Source organism: Nicotiana attenuata, unplaced genomic scaffold (genome assembly GCF_001879085.1).
Source record: "Nicotiana attenuata strain UT unplaced genomic scaffold, NIATTr2, whole genome shotgun sequence".
NCBI lineage: Eukaryota > Viridiplantae > Streptophyta > Magnoliopsida > Solanales > Solanaceae > Nicotiana > Nicotiana attenuata.
The window spans coordinates 58,942-75,808 of NW_017674560.1; the positions used below are offsets into that span (position 1 = coordinate 58,942).

At 36.9% G+C, this 16,867-nt stretch overlaps 1 protein-coding gene across 1 annotated transcript; it reads right to left on the bottom strand.

Annotated features, from left to right (window-relative positions):
• Positions 1-437: 437 nt before the first annotated feature.
• On the bottom strand, positions 438-7,756 carry LOC109218900 (DNA polymerase alpha subunit B). The gene is made up of 16 exons (XM_019383298.1): positions 7,513-7,756; positions 7,342-7,417; positions 6,225-6,350; positions 5,184-5,544; positions 5,012-5,107; positions 4,736-4,815; positions 3,873-3,948; positions 3,613-3,789; positions 2,831-2,935; positions 2,477-2,572; positions 2,295-2,387; positions 2,172-2,210; positions 2,033-2,074; positions 1,584-1,711; positions 1,350-1,476; positions 438-1,195 (listed from the first exon to the last, which is right to left on the bottom strand). The coding sequence occupies exons 1-16, from the start codon at positions 7,586-7,588 to the stop codon at positions 1,040-1,042; spliced, it is 1,854 nt and encodes a 617-aa protein (XP_019238843.1). The 5' UTR covers positions 7,589-7,756; the 3' UTR covers positions 438-1,039.
• Between the last annotated feature and the right edge of the window lie 9,111 nt (positions 7,757-16,867).

Consider the following 16,867-nt stretch of genomic DNA (forward strand, 5'->3'; position numbering starts at 1 on the left):
GGGGGGGAGGGGGTGGTTTGGGTTGCGTAGGATTTACTTGGAGTGTCTGCAATAACTATGGAGATGAAGTGAACGCGTATTAATGGCATTATTCCCTCATTTGGATCACTGTTCTCTTTAGCATATTGCTGAAAACGATGTAACTGATTGATACAGGCAGGCTCGGCTTGTGAATTGAAAAAAGACCTGGTAGCATTTGTTTTGAAGTTCTCCAAAAAATGAGTTTCGAGTTTTTGGAAAACATTATTTGTTGACCTATTTATGAAAAAAAAAGAAATATGCAGTTGAACTTTTCTTTGATAATTTTTCAAATACTCAAAAAAACTTTTCTTTTTTTTTTCCCCAAAACAAAATTGAGTTTGGATTTTTTTTTTTTTTTGCATAAAAGCACTAATAATTACTTTCCAAAAAAAGAACTGGGCTTGCAAACTCAAGTCTTGGAAAAATTCAAACAAACACTTAAAATCTTTCTTATACGCAGTAATTGACTCATTGCAAAAAGGAATCTCATATGGGGCTGGCTGACCACTTGAACTCAAACGAGTTAAGCTCCCTCTCTCCTGCATCTCATAGCAGACAACCTTAGCGAATTTGTATTTCATCATACAGAAAAGGATCCCGCCAGAAGATAATTACCTACAACTAACAGACAGTGACAGTAGTTTTATGTTATATTTTCTCTAACCCCCACGGACAAGGTAGCAGAACTTCTCCGAGTAGCTGAGATGCTATAATGAGCCAGACAGAAAATTTAACTTCCTAAATATTGACCTCAGACAGCAGCTGAACTTGTAAGGTTGCGTAAGACTCTGACCAGCTATAACGACTTCCTTAATATCTAGACACTTGCTTCTGAATAATGGCAGCTGAACATCACCAACGGAATAGATTCAGCTACAGCACACTTGTTTCTTGTGTTAGTATCCATGAGAAGCCTTCAAGAGTGCAGTGTGCCCAAGTTCTTCATAGTCGTGGTGATTTAGTTCATGAGTTTCTGGCTGCTAAATTATGGAGTGCAAGAAGATTCCAAGTCTTAGTTCTATATACGAATAACTGAAGCACTTGACAAATCACAGCTTCCGTGGTAATTAAGCTCCACAAAGAAACCTCCTCCTTCTCCCCTTGAAAGTCGTCCAGGATTCACACAAATGCACTTTACTTCTTCCCCTTCACTTCTTTCTCCAAGGGAGATCACCTGCAGGCAGATGAAATTCTTAATAAATTGATTGTGTGAATATCTTCATGATCAAGCGCATTCATGTCTGTTCAACAGAGTTAGTTGCATTAGTTCCATATTGCTAAAATAATAGAAGCAAAGTTTTGATGTGGAAATCAGCAAGTCATACTACCCTAACAAAATGAGCCAAGTCCGAGGGTAAGATGAGTATATCTGGGACAGTTGACATCTGAAGAGCTTCTGGAGCAAGAGAATAATCAATGGGTATGCCTTCAGCTGGTGGATATAGAGGATAGAAGCTGTTGCATTTAGTTTGCAAAAAAAGAAAAACATTCAGCATAAATAGGGTTAATTGAGCTTTCTGCATTAACAAGAGGAATTGCAAACAGTGCCAACTGAAACATGCCTGCGCTGGTTTAATATATGGTTTGCGAGAGTTGTCATTCGTTGCTTTGATCCCCCTTGTGGATTTCGTGAAATCTCCTCCGCACTAAGCTGTTTAAGAACATCCACTGTACAGCAAGCCACTTTCACCTGAAATAAAAATATCAAGAGCTGTCGTAGCATGGAGAAATTCCCTTCCACTGAGGGCAAGGCCGCGAGAGGTAAAAAAAAATCTTAGAACTGCTTTCTACGATTGACGTTTAGTATTGGTGAGTCCCAACTTTTATTTTCACGTCATCCAAAATTCAATCTGTACAGTCTACAGACTTGCAGTCAGCAGGACAGATAAAACATTCCACCGAGTTTTCCAAGACCTTTTCAGCTTAATTATCAGTGAAGACGAGAAGAAAAGCATGTAATAGTTAAGAAAACACAAGGAATAAAGTTGCTGGGCATATCATCAGCTTCTACCTCATTTGCACAGAATACTCCAGGATTTGTAATGCTATTAATCTGGTAACATACAAAATCGTTGTCAGTAATAGTACATGATCATCCCAGACTAAGCCTTCTCTAGTAATAATTTGACATATGGCAGTACACTGCATACCTGATATTCTAGATCGGGTGAGTGAATGTCGAAGGCTGGCTGTAAGCAACAAAATAATGTATCAATACTGTATATGACATAACAGCACAAAAAAAGGATGATTAAGCTGATGGAAATGTTCACCTGAGGGTAAACAAAGTCATGGTTAGCATCTCGAACAGATGGAACAAGAATCACCCGAGCAGCAGAACCCATATATTCTCCATAATCTCTCAACTGGAAAACAGCCAATGGAAGGAAATTGAATAAACATATAAAAGCCAGAACTTTCATGGAAAAAGAAAAGAAGTTTTATATACAGATACCCTCGCAAGAATTTCATCCTGAAAGATTTCATCAAATGCCCTATTCACGGTTCCTTTCTTGATCTCGGGATGATCCGAATCTATAAATGGCCCTAGCTGTCAAGAGAATTTACGAAGGTACAATGAAACTTCGATATAAAGAGGGCAGCCCGGTGCACTAAGCTCCCGCTATGCGCGGGGTCCATGGAAGGGCCGGACCACAAGGGTCTATTGTACGCAGCCTTACCCTGCATTTCTGCAAGAGGCTGTTTCCACGGCTTGAACCCGTGACCTCCTGGTCACATGGCAGCAAACTTCTATATCAGTTAATAAAAAAGAGTTACAACTTTTGCATGAGGGCTGTAAACTCATTACCAGTATGATCAATTGAGGCTGCTTGCGACGTGCATATGATAGAAGCTCGGTAAGAGGTTCGAAGAATAAGTTATCAACAGTTGTAAAAGGACCTGCAGCTATAATCTGTACAAGAACATAAAATGTTGACAAGGCGCCAAAACAAAGTAAGAAAAAATACAGAAAGGATGGTATAATCGTTTGCTGCAGATTAGAGATTGGTTGCACATCCAAAAGTCAGAACCGAAGGATAATGCCCTTCTCTTCATGTATGCTATGCTCAGAGCTTCTAATTACACTCAAGTAAAAAACATACAAAGAAAAAGAAAAAAAAGGGGCAAAACGAAGAACACACACCAAATTAAATGGATAAGGAGCACAGCAAAATCTGCAAACCAGAAGGCCACCTTATGGAAGGTAATATTCATCATATGACATACATAATAAATATGTCCAGAATTCATTTACAAAAGCTGCACCGGTTACCGCCAGTAATAAGGCAACAAATGTCTCTGAAAAACATTGTTTGTTGTCAAAAGGGGCCAACTCCAGCAAAGGATATTTCATGTACTTACATAAAAGGTAAACAGAGTTGAAATGAAGTGTCAGTATCCTAAAGTTTTTCGAACTGAGAAAGACAGGCATGAGAGATAAAATCCAAAACCAAGGATACTTCTTAGTAAAACAGGCATTTCATATAAATAATAAACAGATTTCTACCATTAGTAAGCCAAATACATGTATCTCACTCACTCTTATGTTTAATTTTGTGGTAGACTTATATGGAGTACAAGCTTACCCACCAATGACAGCTCTGGCATAGCACATGAGGCGTTGGTTGACTGAAGATCTTGATCCATTGCTTGCTTCTTAGAAGGTGCGGGATTTTCCATGGAAGAAACCGACAAAGGAATGTGATCAACAATTTTTGATGCAATTAGACAGTGGCCACTTGGGTTATGCCCTTCAACACCAACCACCTGAGTATGAATTTTTGAGGTTCATTCTTTGTTCAACATTTTAAAGTACTAATAAAACAATACATGCAGTCTCTTTACAATACCTGGCCAGGGAAAATAGAGAAGTGGTTCAAGTTTTGCAAGTCAAGGCGCACACGCTGACCTCCAGAATGCTCAACGCTGTTAGAAACTAGATATCATCAACCATAGAGACAGCATACCCATGGAAAGACAAATTTACATAGGTGCTTAATGGCACCAAGATAGATGGAAAATTCTCTAGGTTCTTCTGACATCTATCAATCATGTCAATAATGTGTAAATAATGATTAATGTCAAAGCTAGTCAAGATAACAATGCCAATATTTTCAAAAAGGAAGTGTTTGCAGCAATTTGGAGTGCCATGATCTACCATACTTGGAGAATAAGGAATTGGAGATTGTTTAGAGGAATATATGTAAATAGTGAGTTAGTGGTAACAGAGATAAAGAAGGAAGTGATAGAATTAGTACACCGAAAATGTCCAGGAAGATACATAGTTGTACAGGTTATTTACAACATTTACTGTGTAATTAGTCTGTGCTGGGGCCTATGTCTTAAACACGCTTCCTAGAAGGTTGGTTTTGGAACTAGGTGCCCATTAGCTTGTTATTCTTTTTGTTATCAATGGAAATATTCACAGTTGTTACCAACAATGCCAATATTCTTAATATGCTTCTAAGAATATGAATGTAACTATTAATCTATCATACTTCAGCTACTGCTGACTGAATTGATCTAGAGGAATAGAAGTGCACAGAATCCTCTAAATAATGGAATACTTAAGAAGTGACTTGGTGAAAAATGCAACCAAGGTGGACCATCTGTAAACTGCGGAAAAACTTTGAGACCAACTCAAACCAAAATAAAGAGCTGATTCTTGCAGGAAGCAAAAGACTAATTATATATGCAGACAGCAGCTTCTTACCTGCTTTGCAGTAAAATAGGCTTTTCCTTCAAACGCCCTTCTTCCTCACAACAAATCATCCCAACAGCAAATACAGATCTCTGAACAACAAGATCCATAAAAGAGTTAAAATTATGTCCCCTTGTCAAAATGGAAATCAAGATAATAATTGGAAAAGCACTTAAATGTCAAACTTTTAATACATAAATTTGCACTTGCATTATAGTGGAAAAACAGCGGAATGCCAGTGCAAATATGTGGAGTGGGAATCTCATACTTCAGAAGCAAAGATGTTACCTGTGAAGCAACAGTAGGATCAGTTGGTTCCTCATGCAATCCAGAGGCTACAAGTGCTGTTGCATGATCTTTTATTCGGCTTTCAAGAAAATTAAACTGATAAAAATAAAAATTAGTAAGGACTTCGTAGTGGAAAAACCTAGGTATTCTACCTCTGTGACATAGGATGTACCTTATTTTCCATCCTGTCATACATGAACTTGCACCCTGGCTCAGGTTGAGAGCTAATGATTTGCAAAGAACATCTTTTGCTTGGTTGGACTCTCTTTATGATGTCATCATTGGGGTTCTCCTGATCATGTTCTATATTCATACTTTCTCCATTGGCCTTCTCATTGAGAGAAAACTGCACCACAAACTTGTTCCTTCTTTGTCCGAAGGGTGTAATTGTTTCTAGATGCTTTCTGGAGGTGGAAATGCTCCCATTAGTTTTTTGTGCTGAAGCAGTTGTTTCTGCCTGTGATGACTTTCGTTTATCTGTTGGGGTACCTAGAATGATTTCCTTGGTATCCTCGTATTCATCATTCAATATCCTGTGTTGATATTTTTCAGCGTCAAGCATTGAGAAGTCACATATTCAGTAACCTAGAGGAAATATCTAAATTTCACATTAGTGGCCTCTTAGCTAGACTCGCCTTTGTTTTTAGGGTCAGTTAATAAAGTATAGAATCTTTGTTTTTGTTTCCCACTTCATAACAATTTGAAAGGGGACAGATAGAGTTCAAAAAAGGTGGATAATAGCAGCTATTTTTACATCTAATATGAGCAAAAGTGCAAAACTATTTCTGTAAGAGTTCCAGAATCACAGGCACTAGAGATATAAAGGACAGCCCGGTACACTAAGCTCCCGCTATGCGCAGGGCCCGGGGAAGGACCGGGCCACAAGGCTACAGTATGCAGCCTTACCCTGCATTTCTACAACAGGCTGTTTCCACGGCTTGAACCCGTGACCTCCTGGTCACATGGCAACAACTTTACCAGTTACCCCAAGGCTCCCCTTCTGCACAAGAGATATAAAATGTCAAAAGATTTTCCTGAAACAACAGAATGAGATATATTTGACCCCTGATCCGGAAAAGGCAAACTGAACATTTGCCAGAAGGTTACTAATCATTGTAAGTCAGCCCAATTGAGACAAGGAAATGGGAGGTTCAAGGATACTAAATTCAAAAAATTTAATATACTCAGAGGCTGAACTAGAGAATACACTCACATAGAAATATCACTGGAGTAGAAATGTAAACCAGGTTCCTTTTTAACAATGTCCTCTCTCCGTTCATTCTGTAATTGTTGTAGAAATGCACCCATATGTGAACTCTGCACCATCAATTCCAGCCCCCTGAAACAAATGGCCATCAAGTGGAACTCCAGGTTTGGTCCGTTAGGATTTCAATTAAAATTCAAAGGAGTAAAATGCAATGCCACTTCAGTTCCTATCCAGAGGTGAAAAGAATATCAAAGAGTCAAACTTTAGGTATATCTAGAATAACAGAAAGAAAAATCGGGCTGGTTCAAGTTATTTGACCATCCATGTGTTGCTCCACAATATAAGTGTTTTTCCATTCTGCTTTTACTTTTCTTCAACATTGCCACCAACTTACCAAAGGACTTTTAATTTCCAAATTAAGTCATATCTGTAGGCCTAAGTAGTTACTAAGAAAATACTGTCTTTGCAATTTTAGCAGCATCTGATCTAATCAAAGATGCTTCAATATCTTTTAATGAATACAAGTATGGAATTTTACTATATTCTAACAAATTAATTTTAGAAGCTGAAAAACTGGAAGCCCAAAGTGTCTTAGCAATTTGAATATTCTAAAAAGAAATGGTTCTTTGTTTTCTTTTCTTTCATCCACTTAAACCTCCAAGTTTTTCACCATAGCTCGAGAAAGAGTCTTGGTTTCACTAGTATATGGCCACATATTTGACTTAGCTCTCATTTCCTTAGCACAACAAAAAAGAAAGGAAATGTGAACTCGTTTGAGGCTAAGTCTTTAATCTAATCATGCTTCAGTAACAGGCTGAGTTAATTAACAAGCAATGGGTTCTGATATGTAAATGTCCATTAGAATTGGTATATATACTATATACAAGAAAACTGAATACCACTGCTTCAAGAGGGCAGCAGGTGAACTCCGAACCCACTAACTCTATGTCCTGGATCTTCCCTATTCAGTAACTTTATTTAGTAAATATTCAGTACTTATTTTTTTGTTTTCGTCTAGTTTACTAATTCGCTTGAGAAGCAAAATAAACTGAAATTTACACAAACACAAAAAAGAAAATTAGGACCTTTTTTTCACTAAAATTAGAATTGAGTGAAGTCTGACCTGTTGAGCGAGTAAACGTCCCAGCTAGAAACGAGATCGGAAGGGCTTAGGTTGTATTGTATACAGAATGTAAGACCTAATTATGACAGAAAACAAATCACGAAAATTAACCCTAATTCTCCATATATATAGGGAAAGAAAAACCCAAAAAAATCATATTTGTTTACTTACATTTGTTAAGAATTTCTGCTTCATCATCGAGAGCGAAGCCATTTTTCAGGAATTCAGCTTTGATTTGCTCCTCCATGGGGGTCGCTGGCTGGCCTAGGGTTAGGGTTTTCTTTTCTTCTCTTTTGCAGGAGGAAGAACAACTTTAGCAAAGACGGAAATGGCGGGAAATTCTTCCCTCCACTTCTACACTTTTGTTAATTTATAGAGAGAGGAGAGGCTCATTTATTTCTTTTTTCTTTCTCAAATGAAATCTAACCAATTTATCAAATTAGAAAATTTTTGTGCGTCCGAATTATTAATATGACACTAAGGCTGTATGTGGGCCCGGGCCCGGGCCTAAATGGGCTAAACGGGCCGGGCTAAACGGGCCCGGGCTTAGCGGTCCCGGGCTCTGGCGGTCCCGGGCTTCGTGGGCTCAACGGGTAGGACCAGCCCGTGACGGGCCTAAGCCCATATGGTCCTGGGCTAAATGGGCCGGGCTCGTGGGCTTAGCGGGCCTAACGGGCTTTTTTTATTTCCGGGCTTTTTTTTTAAATTTTTTTTATTTAGGGCAATTTCTTGTAAACCGTATGTGTATGTATATATATAAATTGCTCTTATGCATGGCTATATAAATATATGTGGTATATATAATATAGAAATCTAATTATTAAAGTGTTTGACGAAAATGTAAAATAACAAATCAATAGTAAAACTAAATTGGCATGCATAATAAATTAATAACAAAGTACAACATGAAGCATAAATACGTCTAATAATTTTAAAATAACACAAATTGTTGAAAAATCTTAAAGACGAATTTGCGGATAAATACCCTCAACACAATACTTTATATGCCTCCTTAAAATGCCTGTGGTACACCCTGAACGAAAATTTAAGACTCTTCCACAGTTCTTGCACTTTAATATTTGGCCTTCTTCATTTTCTTCAAGCACTTCATAGTATTGCGACACAAATAAGCGCACTCTTTCCGAACGAGGCATGATTTAACTTGAAAATTGAGATTGAGACTTGAAGTCTTGAAAATTGGAGATTGAGAGATTGAGAGAAATTTAGATTGAGAAATGAGTATTGAGTATTGAAATGAAGAAGAGGGAGGGGGGTACTTATAGTGTTAGAGAAGGTTAGTTTTGTAAATTTAAAAAAAAACGGCTATTTGTGCAATTAATATGACCGTTGGTGGTCATTGGGGGTGGGGCCCTCATTTTGAAAAATCTTGTTTTGTAGTATATATAGTACTACTTCTTCATGTAAATATTAATTATATATAGTAATACTAGTATATATACTATGATAGTGTACTATATATTGTATGTTATGTATATATATTCCCTTATGTATTTTCTTGTAGTTATATTGTATGTTATGTATATATATTCCCTTATATATTTTCTTGTAGTATATATTGTATGTTATGTATATATATTCCATTATATAATTTGTTGTAGTATATATTGTATGTTATGTATATATATTATACCTTATATATTTTCTTGTAGTATATATTGTATGTTATGTATATATATTCCATTATATAATTGTTGTAGTAATATTGTATGTTATGTATATATATTATACCTATATATTTTCTTTGTAGTATATATTGTATGTTATGTATATATATTCCATTATATAATTTGTTGTAGTATAAATTGTATGTTATGTATATATTCCCTTATATATTTTCTTGTAGTATATATTGTATGTTATGTATATATATTCCATTATAATAATTTGTTGTAGTATAAATTGTATGTTATGTATATATTCCCTTATATATTTTCTTGTAGTATATATTGTATGTTATGTATATATATTCCATTATATAATTTGTTGTAGTATAAATTGTATGTTATGTATATATATTCCCTTATATATTTTCTTGTGTATATATTGTATGTTATGTTATATATATTTCCATTATATAATTTGTTGTAGTATATATTGTATGTTATGTATATATATTATACCTTATATATTTTCTTGTAGTATATATTGTATGTCATGTATATATATTCCATTATATTAATTTGTTGTAGTATATATTGTATGTTATGTATATATATTATACCTTATAAATAATTGCAAGTTAAAGACAAAAAAATATTGCGAAGAGATATTCAAGGCCAAGGGTATGTTTTATAATTTTTATTACCAAAAATGGCATATCTTTCTTAGTCTTCTTCCCCCCATGGAATGAGCACAACAAGGTACTAATACCACCATTAAAAGGAAAAAAACTAAAGAAGATATGCCAAAGTACAAGTTACACCATAATCTACATTGTATCTCTAACAAATCTCATAAATCCTTCAAGGTTCGGAGGAGGTTCCGTGTGGTGGCGGAAAAGAAGCTTGGTCATCACCGCTTCCGGGCGAAGCAGCATCCTCCGCAAGTTCGCTATCATTTCTTCATACGCTTCGTCTATCTCCGGTTGTGATTCTGCAAGTCCAAAGTTTCTTCTTTCCGAGCGGATCCAATCTCTGAATAGTACTGATTTTTCCAAGCTCTCCCTCATAGACGCTCTATGATCACCTATTTGAAGTCTTGCTTGACTGAAAGCGCTCTCTGATGCAACCGTTGAAGCTTGAATAGATAAATATCCCGAGCCATCCTTGCAAGAACCGGAAAATGTTTTTCCCTTGTCTTCCACCATTCCAACAGATCAAAGGTGCCGTCTGGATTCTCCTTTTCAAGTCCCTGCGACAAATAAACTTGAAGCTCATTTAGATGTGAAGTCTCATCAAAATTATCACCTTGAGAACCCCTAAACTCCGTCCAAGATTTAAGTGCTTGTAGGCCCGCAGCTCTTTTAGATGATTGTGAACTAGACGAAGTAGGGGTTGGAATATTTGGCCTAGCATGATCTAACGCAAGTTGGTAAGCATTATAAATTGTTTGCGCATTTATTTTAATTGAGGCTTTTGCCTCTGCAAGTGTAGAAAATTCCTCAACTGAAAGATCTAAAGCCTTATAAATATTTGTGTACCAAAAGTGAGGACCTCCTAATTTCATTGTTGGATTTAACAATGCAGCAACACCATAAATAGGGGGGATAGGGAAAGTATATGGTAAGCACATAACCGTAACCATCTTTGCTAATTCTTCACGATCTTTATTAGGATCGTAATATAAAATACCACCGGTCACAGTGTTAATTCCTGGTTGAACTAGATTTGAACCTGTACTAGGGTTAACCGCAGTATCTACACTTGTCCCCTCTTGCCGCGCTTTCATTTGTAAATATTTAACTTTATCTCTAGGGTGTGTTTGTATGTGCCTAGCCAAACTACCCGTACCACTACGGTCTCCAGTATATTTATGCGCCAGCAATTTCCCACAAGTTTTACACCTAGCCTTATTTTGTTCTCTTACTTGAGTAAAAAAATTCCAAACTAATGATGTTTCTAGGCGTTTAGAAGGTTGTCTATTAAAAGTAGGGGTTTCTACAGGTGGGTCGGGCGGGGCATCAGTTGGGTTATTAACAGGACTAGTAGGTGAATCATCTAAATCCGGTTGGGTTTCATCTACATCCTCATTTTCCTCATCATTTTCTAAGATAGTTTGATTAGGATAAAGAGCATTCATAACTTCTTCATTTAATTGTTCACCTTGTGCAACATTATGGCAAAATTCACTATCGGAAAATTGAAAACAAGGGTTATCACTATCAAGAATAATAGGAGCAGCAGGACGGGTAATAGGTCTGGGTCGGGGAGCCGGGGGAAGGGTAGTAGGTTGGAGACTACTTTCACCAATTTTAGCTTTTCCCTTACCACCAAACATTTTTTTCAAAGAAAATGCCATATTAATTACAATTATGCAAACTAAACACACAAAAATATATTCTTAAAAGTTAAGAGTTGGAACGAGTTTACCGAATTGCCGAACAACTTCTTGAAAATTGAAAATCGTTGAAGACTTGAATACTTCAATTCACCAACTTCACAATTTTTCACGAAAATTGCAATAATAAAATAAGCAATTATAGAAGAGAAATTAGATATAGATTGAGAGAGATTGAGATAGATTGATGAATTGGTGAGTAAAAATGAAAGAATGAGGGGGTATTTATAGTTGAGAATTGGGGAAAAGTGTAATTATATAAAGTTTGGGGTTAAAATAAAGTTTGGGGGCCAAATGGCTATTTTTTAAAATTCCAAATGGTTGAAAATTAAAGGCCAACGGCTAGATTTTAAAATCTGACCGTTGGCTATTTTTAAAAAAAAAAGTTTTTTTTTAAAAATTAGCCGTTGGAGCCCGTTAGGACCGCTAGGCCCGGTTGAACCGGCCCAGGACCGCCTGCCGGTCCCGGGCTTAGCGGTCCCGGTCTCGTGGGCTACACGAGCAAGACCGGCCCGTCACGGGCTTCTTACCCATTAAGGGACCGGCCCACCAGGACCGGCCCGCCGGGACCGTTTAGCCCGTTAGGACCGCGGGCCCGGTCCGGTCCCGGTCCCAGACCGGCCCACCAACAGCTTTATATGACACTAGTAAAATTATGCGCGCTTCGCTCGGTGCGTAAAACTTCATTAAATTTTAGAAATAATATTTTTAAAATATTAGTTGAGAAAAAAAATCAGGTAATTACATATAAAAAGTACTATATTAAAATGGTCAAAATTGTCCCTAACTTATTCGCTTTGGTTTAAAAATACCCCTCGTCCACCTATTTTTTACTTTTCTGAGAAGCCCTTTACGACTATACTATAAAGGACAGGGGGGTGTTGATAAAATTGTCCTACCGTTAAAATGTGGCACATATATGCCCTTATTTCTAATGGACCTTCAGGTAATTAAAAAAATATTTTATTAAACATAACGTGGCCTTTTCTGATTGGTTAATTAAAATGCATGCTAACTCAGATTTCATCCCCACCCATGACGCATCTTTACCGACCCATCAACCCTTTTAGCCCCTCAAAACACTCAATTCTCATTCGTTCTAAATCCTAACTCAATCCAAATCCTTTAGTCTTAAATATCAAATATATCCTGCACCTATTTTTTCCAAATTTCTCATTTTGTCCATTTAACTTTATCTTCTTAATGCACTCCATCTCAACGTTAATTCGGATTACAAAGCTACTCCTAACAGATATAAAGGAACTTTAAGGCATGAGTAGATTCATAAGATATTGTTGGATCCTTGTCTTGGTGAAGGACCTGAAGGCATTCAAAAGAGAATTTGTTTTTTGAAAGAAAAAAGAACATTATTTAATTTTATATAAAGGGATACTTGAGGGAAAATTTAATAGTTTCAAAAAAATACTATATAAAAGGATAAGTTCGGTCTAAGGCCAGAGATTTGATTAAGGAGATATCATGAGTTCTTTAAAGCATGGTTCATGTAACAAACTAAAAAATAACTCAAAGTTAGAGCCCCTTTGTGAAAGACGATAATAGTTTATTAATTATAATTAGTAAAACAGTATACTTAAAAGCTCGATATAATTATTAAGCAAGGAAAATAATTAAGAATATTTTATTTTTATTGTCCTATAATATTTTGAAGGGGAACCTTGGAGCAATGACAAGCTTGTCTCAGTGTGACCCGTGACCCATAGGTCACAAGTTCAAGTCGTGAAAGCAGCCACTAATGCGAGATTTTTTGTGCGACCCCTTGGATGCGGCCCTTCCACAGACGCAGCGTGACTACGAAATTTTTTATGCATCAGGTTGTTCTTTTTAAATTTTAGGTTTTAGCTTATAGTGATCTTTGAATTTAACTAGAGTTGTGTCCACTTAAAATTTTGATAAATCAGTAATGAACTATATCTCTTGATATTCAAGTTAATTATGGTATTCTTGTGAGACGCGGAGAAAGAAGTTATGGGTTGATCAAAATTTGGACTAAATGTATGTATTGTTTGGATTTATATTTACATCAATATTTTATTTTAGAATTTTCTCCTATCACTATTTGCATTGTATGTCTGAAAAATTATGTCTAGCAAGATTCTTCCTTTAACGATCTATCTAAAGACAATCGATATTATTCATTTTCAAGAACTCATATTTTTTTAGCTTTATTTTGTAACTCAAATATATTATTTAATAATAGATTTTTAATCGTAGATTCATTGACACGCGTAAAGCACATTACAAAATATTATTCACCTTTTTAAATTCAAACATAATTTTTATAAAATGAAATTATAGTTACGGAGATAGCAGATCTAATTTACAAAATCCGAATCCCAATGGACATATAATTCCCAATCCGAATCACAGTCGAATTTTCCTTTTTTCAGATCATATATGTATGTCGCTGTCTTCATATATGTGTGCCTGTGTAAATGGCCTTCCGCCGTTGTATTCACTGTCCAACTCCTCAAGCATTCATTAAACCGTAAGTTTTTCTTTTCCTTTCCTTTTGAATGGTAAATAGGAAGATTTTTCAACAAAGTTAACTTATCTGTTTCTTACTTTATTGACCGAAAAGCTTTAACGTTTATTTTCATGAAGTCCAAAAAAGCTGTAATTTTTTATCTACTAAAGCTGTCTGTAATTTTTTTTTATCTACCAAAGCTGTAATTACCATTTTGTTTAGCCCAAAATTGTTGTTCAGCTTTTGGATGCTTTGATTGCCTGTGTCAAATGGCGGAGGATCAGTTAAGAGAAGATGCCATGGAAGGCAATGGAACAGTAGAAAATTCTAGAGAATTTTTGTGTATTTCGTTTCTATGTTACAGAGAAGGAAGTGAACCTTCCTTTTATACAGAGTAAACAAAGATGACAGCTGGACACACACTAATCACGTGTCCTTTCCACTAACTAACTAAAACTGATTCTAACTGTATTTGTATACAATTCCAATACTCACCTCAAGCTGAAGGATGAAATACAGTGAATACTCTAAGCTTGGACAATAGGTATTGATGTTGCACAGTTCCTAAGGCCTTTGTCAATATGTCTGCCAGCTGATCATCGGTACTCACATGTTGAGTTTGTATCAGCCCTTCTTTAATCTTCTCTCTAATGAAGTGGCAGTCTATCTCGATATGCTTGGTTATTTCATGGTAGATTGGGTTAGAAGCAATTTGAATTGCTGCTTTGTTGTCACAAAAGAGCTGCACAGGTCTGGAAACTGGCATACCTAACTCTGCTAGTAATCCTTCTAGCCAAATTACTTCTGAGATTGATGCTCCCATGCTTCTGTATTCAGCTTCTGCCGAGCTTTTGCTCATTGTTTGTTGCTTCTTTGATTTCCAAGAAATCAATGACTCTCCCAGCTTTACCACGTACCCTGTCACTGACCTCCTAGGGTTTGGGCATGTTGCCTAGTCTGAATCATAGAAGACTATCAACTGAGCTTTAGGATTTCTCCTTAACAGCAGTCCTTGTCCTAGTGCATTCTTTATGTACTTCACTAGCCTCAATGTTGCATTCCAGTGTGAAATCCTTGGTCCTTGCATGAACTGGCTTAGGACTTGCACTCCAAAACTGATATCAGGCCTGGTGTTGGTGAGGTACAACAACCTCCCAATCAACTTTCGATAAGTTGTTATGTCTTCAAGTACAGGATCATTGACACCCCAACACATTCGTCATAGTCTATTGTTGTGAGCTTCAAATTGACTTCCAGTGGTGTGGTTACAGGCCTAGCACCACTGAGTCCTAGATCAGATATTAGTCCAAGTGCATACTTCCTTTGGTTGAGTAGTATGCCATCTTTGGACCTCATTACTTCAATTCCCAGAAAATATCTCAACTCTCCTAGGTCTTTTACCTTAAAATTGTTATGCAAAGTTCTTTTAGCTTCCTGTATCAATTCCTTGCTGCTTCCAGTGATTAAGAGATCATCCACGTACACTAAGATGATAGCTATTTCTCCTCCTACTTGTTTGGTGAATAAGGAATGATCATAGGAACTTTGTTTGTAGCCAGCTGCTAGGAGTGCATCAGTAAGTTTTATGTTCCATTGTCTCGAAGCTCGTTTTAACCCATATAAGGACTTGATCAACTTACACACTTTATACTCCCCCTGTCGTTGGAAACCTTGAGGAACTTCCATGTAAACTTATTCAAACAAATCCCCTTGTAAGAATGCATTATTGACATCCATTTGATGTAATTCCCAGTCCTTACAGGCTACCACAGTAATGACAGTCCTCACAGTGACCATTTTGGCCACTAGTGAGAATGTTTCATGGTAATCCGGTCCCTCCTTTTGGTTGTACCCCTTGGCTACAAGTCTTGATTTGTATTTGTCTATATCCCCATTTGGCTTATGCTTTATCTTGTATACCCATTTGGATCCAATAGCCTGCTTCCCTTCTGGTAGATCTACTAGCTCCCAGGTATGATTTTGCTCTAGAGTTGCTATCTCTTCTTTCATTGCTATTATCTAGTTGTGATCTTGAGATGCCTCAATGAAATTCTTTGATTCCATTTAGGCTGAGAACAATCCTAAATAGTGTTGATATCCTGGTGACAACCTACTGTAATTCACATAGCGGGATACTGGATATGAACACTGTCTAGAGGGTCTATTTGTGGTCACATAGTCCCTGAACCAAATTGGAGGTCTGGTCACTCTCTTCCCCCTACCATTGTCTGTAGGTTGATCCCTTACATTTGTTTCCTGCATTGGTGCAGTTTCATCTTCAGTTTCAGCATGAATTTCCAGTGTGTCATCCATAGTTTTGCAATTTCTGTAGGATTTGTGGGAACTATTGGCTCAGGTTGTGTATTACCAGTGTCAGGGGTTTGTGCTTCTATTGGGGGATCTGTGGTACTTGGTAATTCAGGTTGCAAAACCTTTCCAGTGGCATCTGTTATGGGAACAAACAACAGATCATTATCATATGCCTTCCCCATTTTGAAAGGGAAAGTGGTTTCCCTGAAGCTGACATCTTCTCTCATGAAGAATGCCCTTGTGTCAAGGTCAAACAACTTGTAACCCTTCTGAGTATCAGAATACCCCAGCAACACTGCTCTCCTTGCTCTTGCATCTAATTTGTCACCCCTAGGCAAATTGCTAGCATAGCACAAACACCCAAACACCCTTTGTTGTTCTAGTTTAGGTGCTTCCCCATATAGCAGCTCATAGGGTGTTTTCCCATCTAGAACTGCAATAGGTAATCTATTAATAAGATATACTGCAGTCTTGACACGTTCTCCCCAAAAAGTGACTGGAACTGAGCTCTGTATCTTCAGAGATCTGGCCACTTCTAATATATGCATGTGCTTCCTTTCAACCACACCATTTTGTTGTGTTGTGTATGGGAAGCTACTTTGATGGACTATTCCATGTGAAGTAAACAACTCATTACATTATGAATTGAAAAATTATGTCCCATTATCTGATCTAAGCTTTTTCACAACAGCTGCAAACTGAGTTTTTATCATA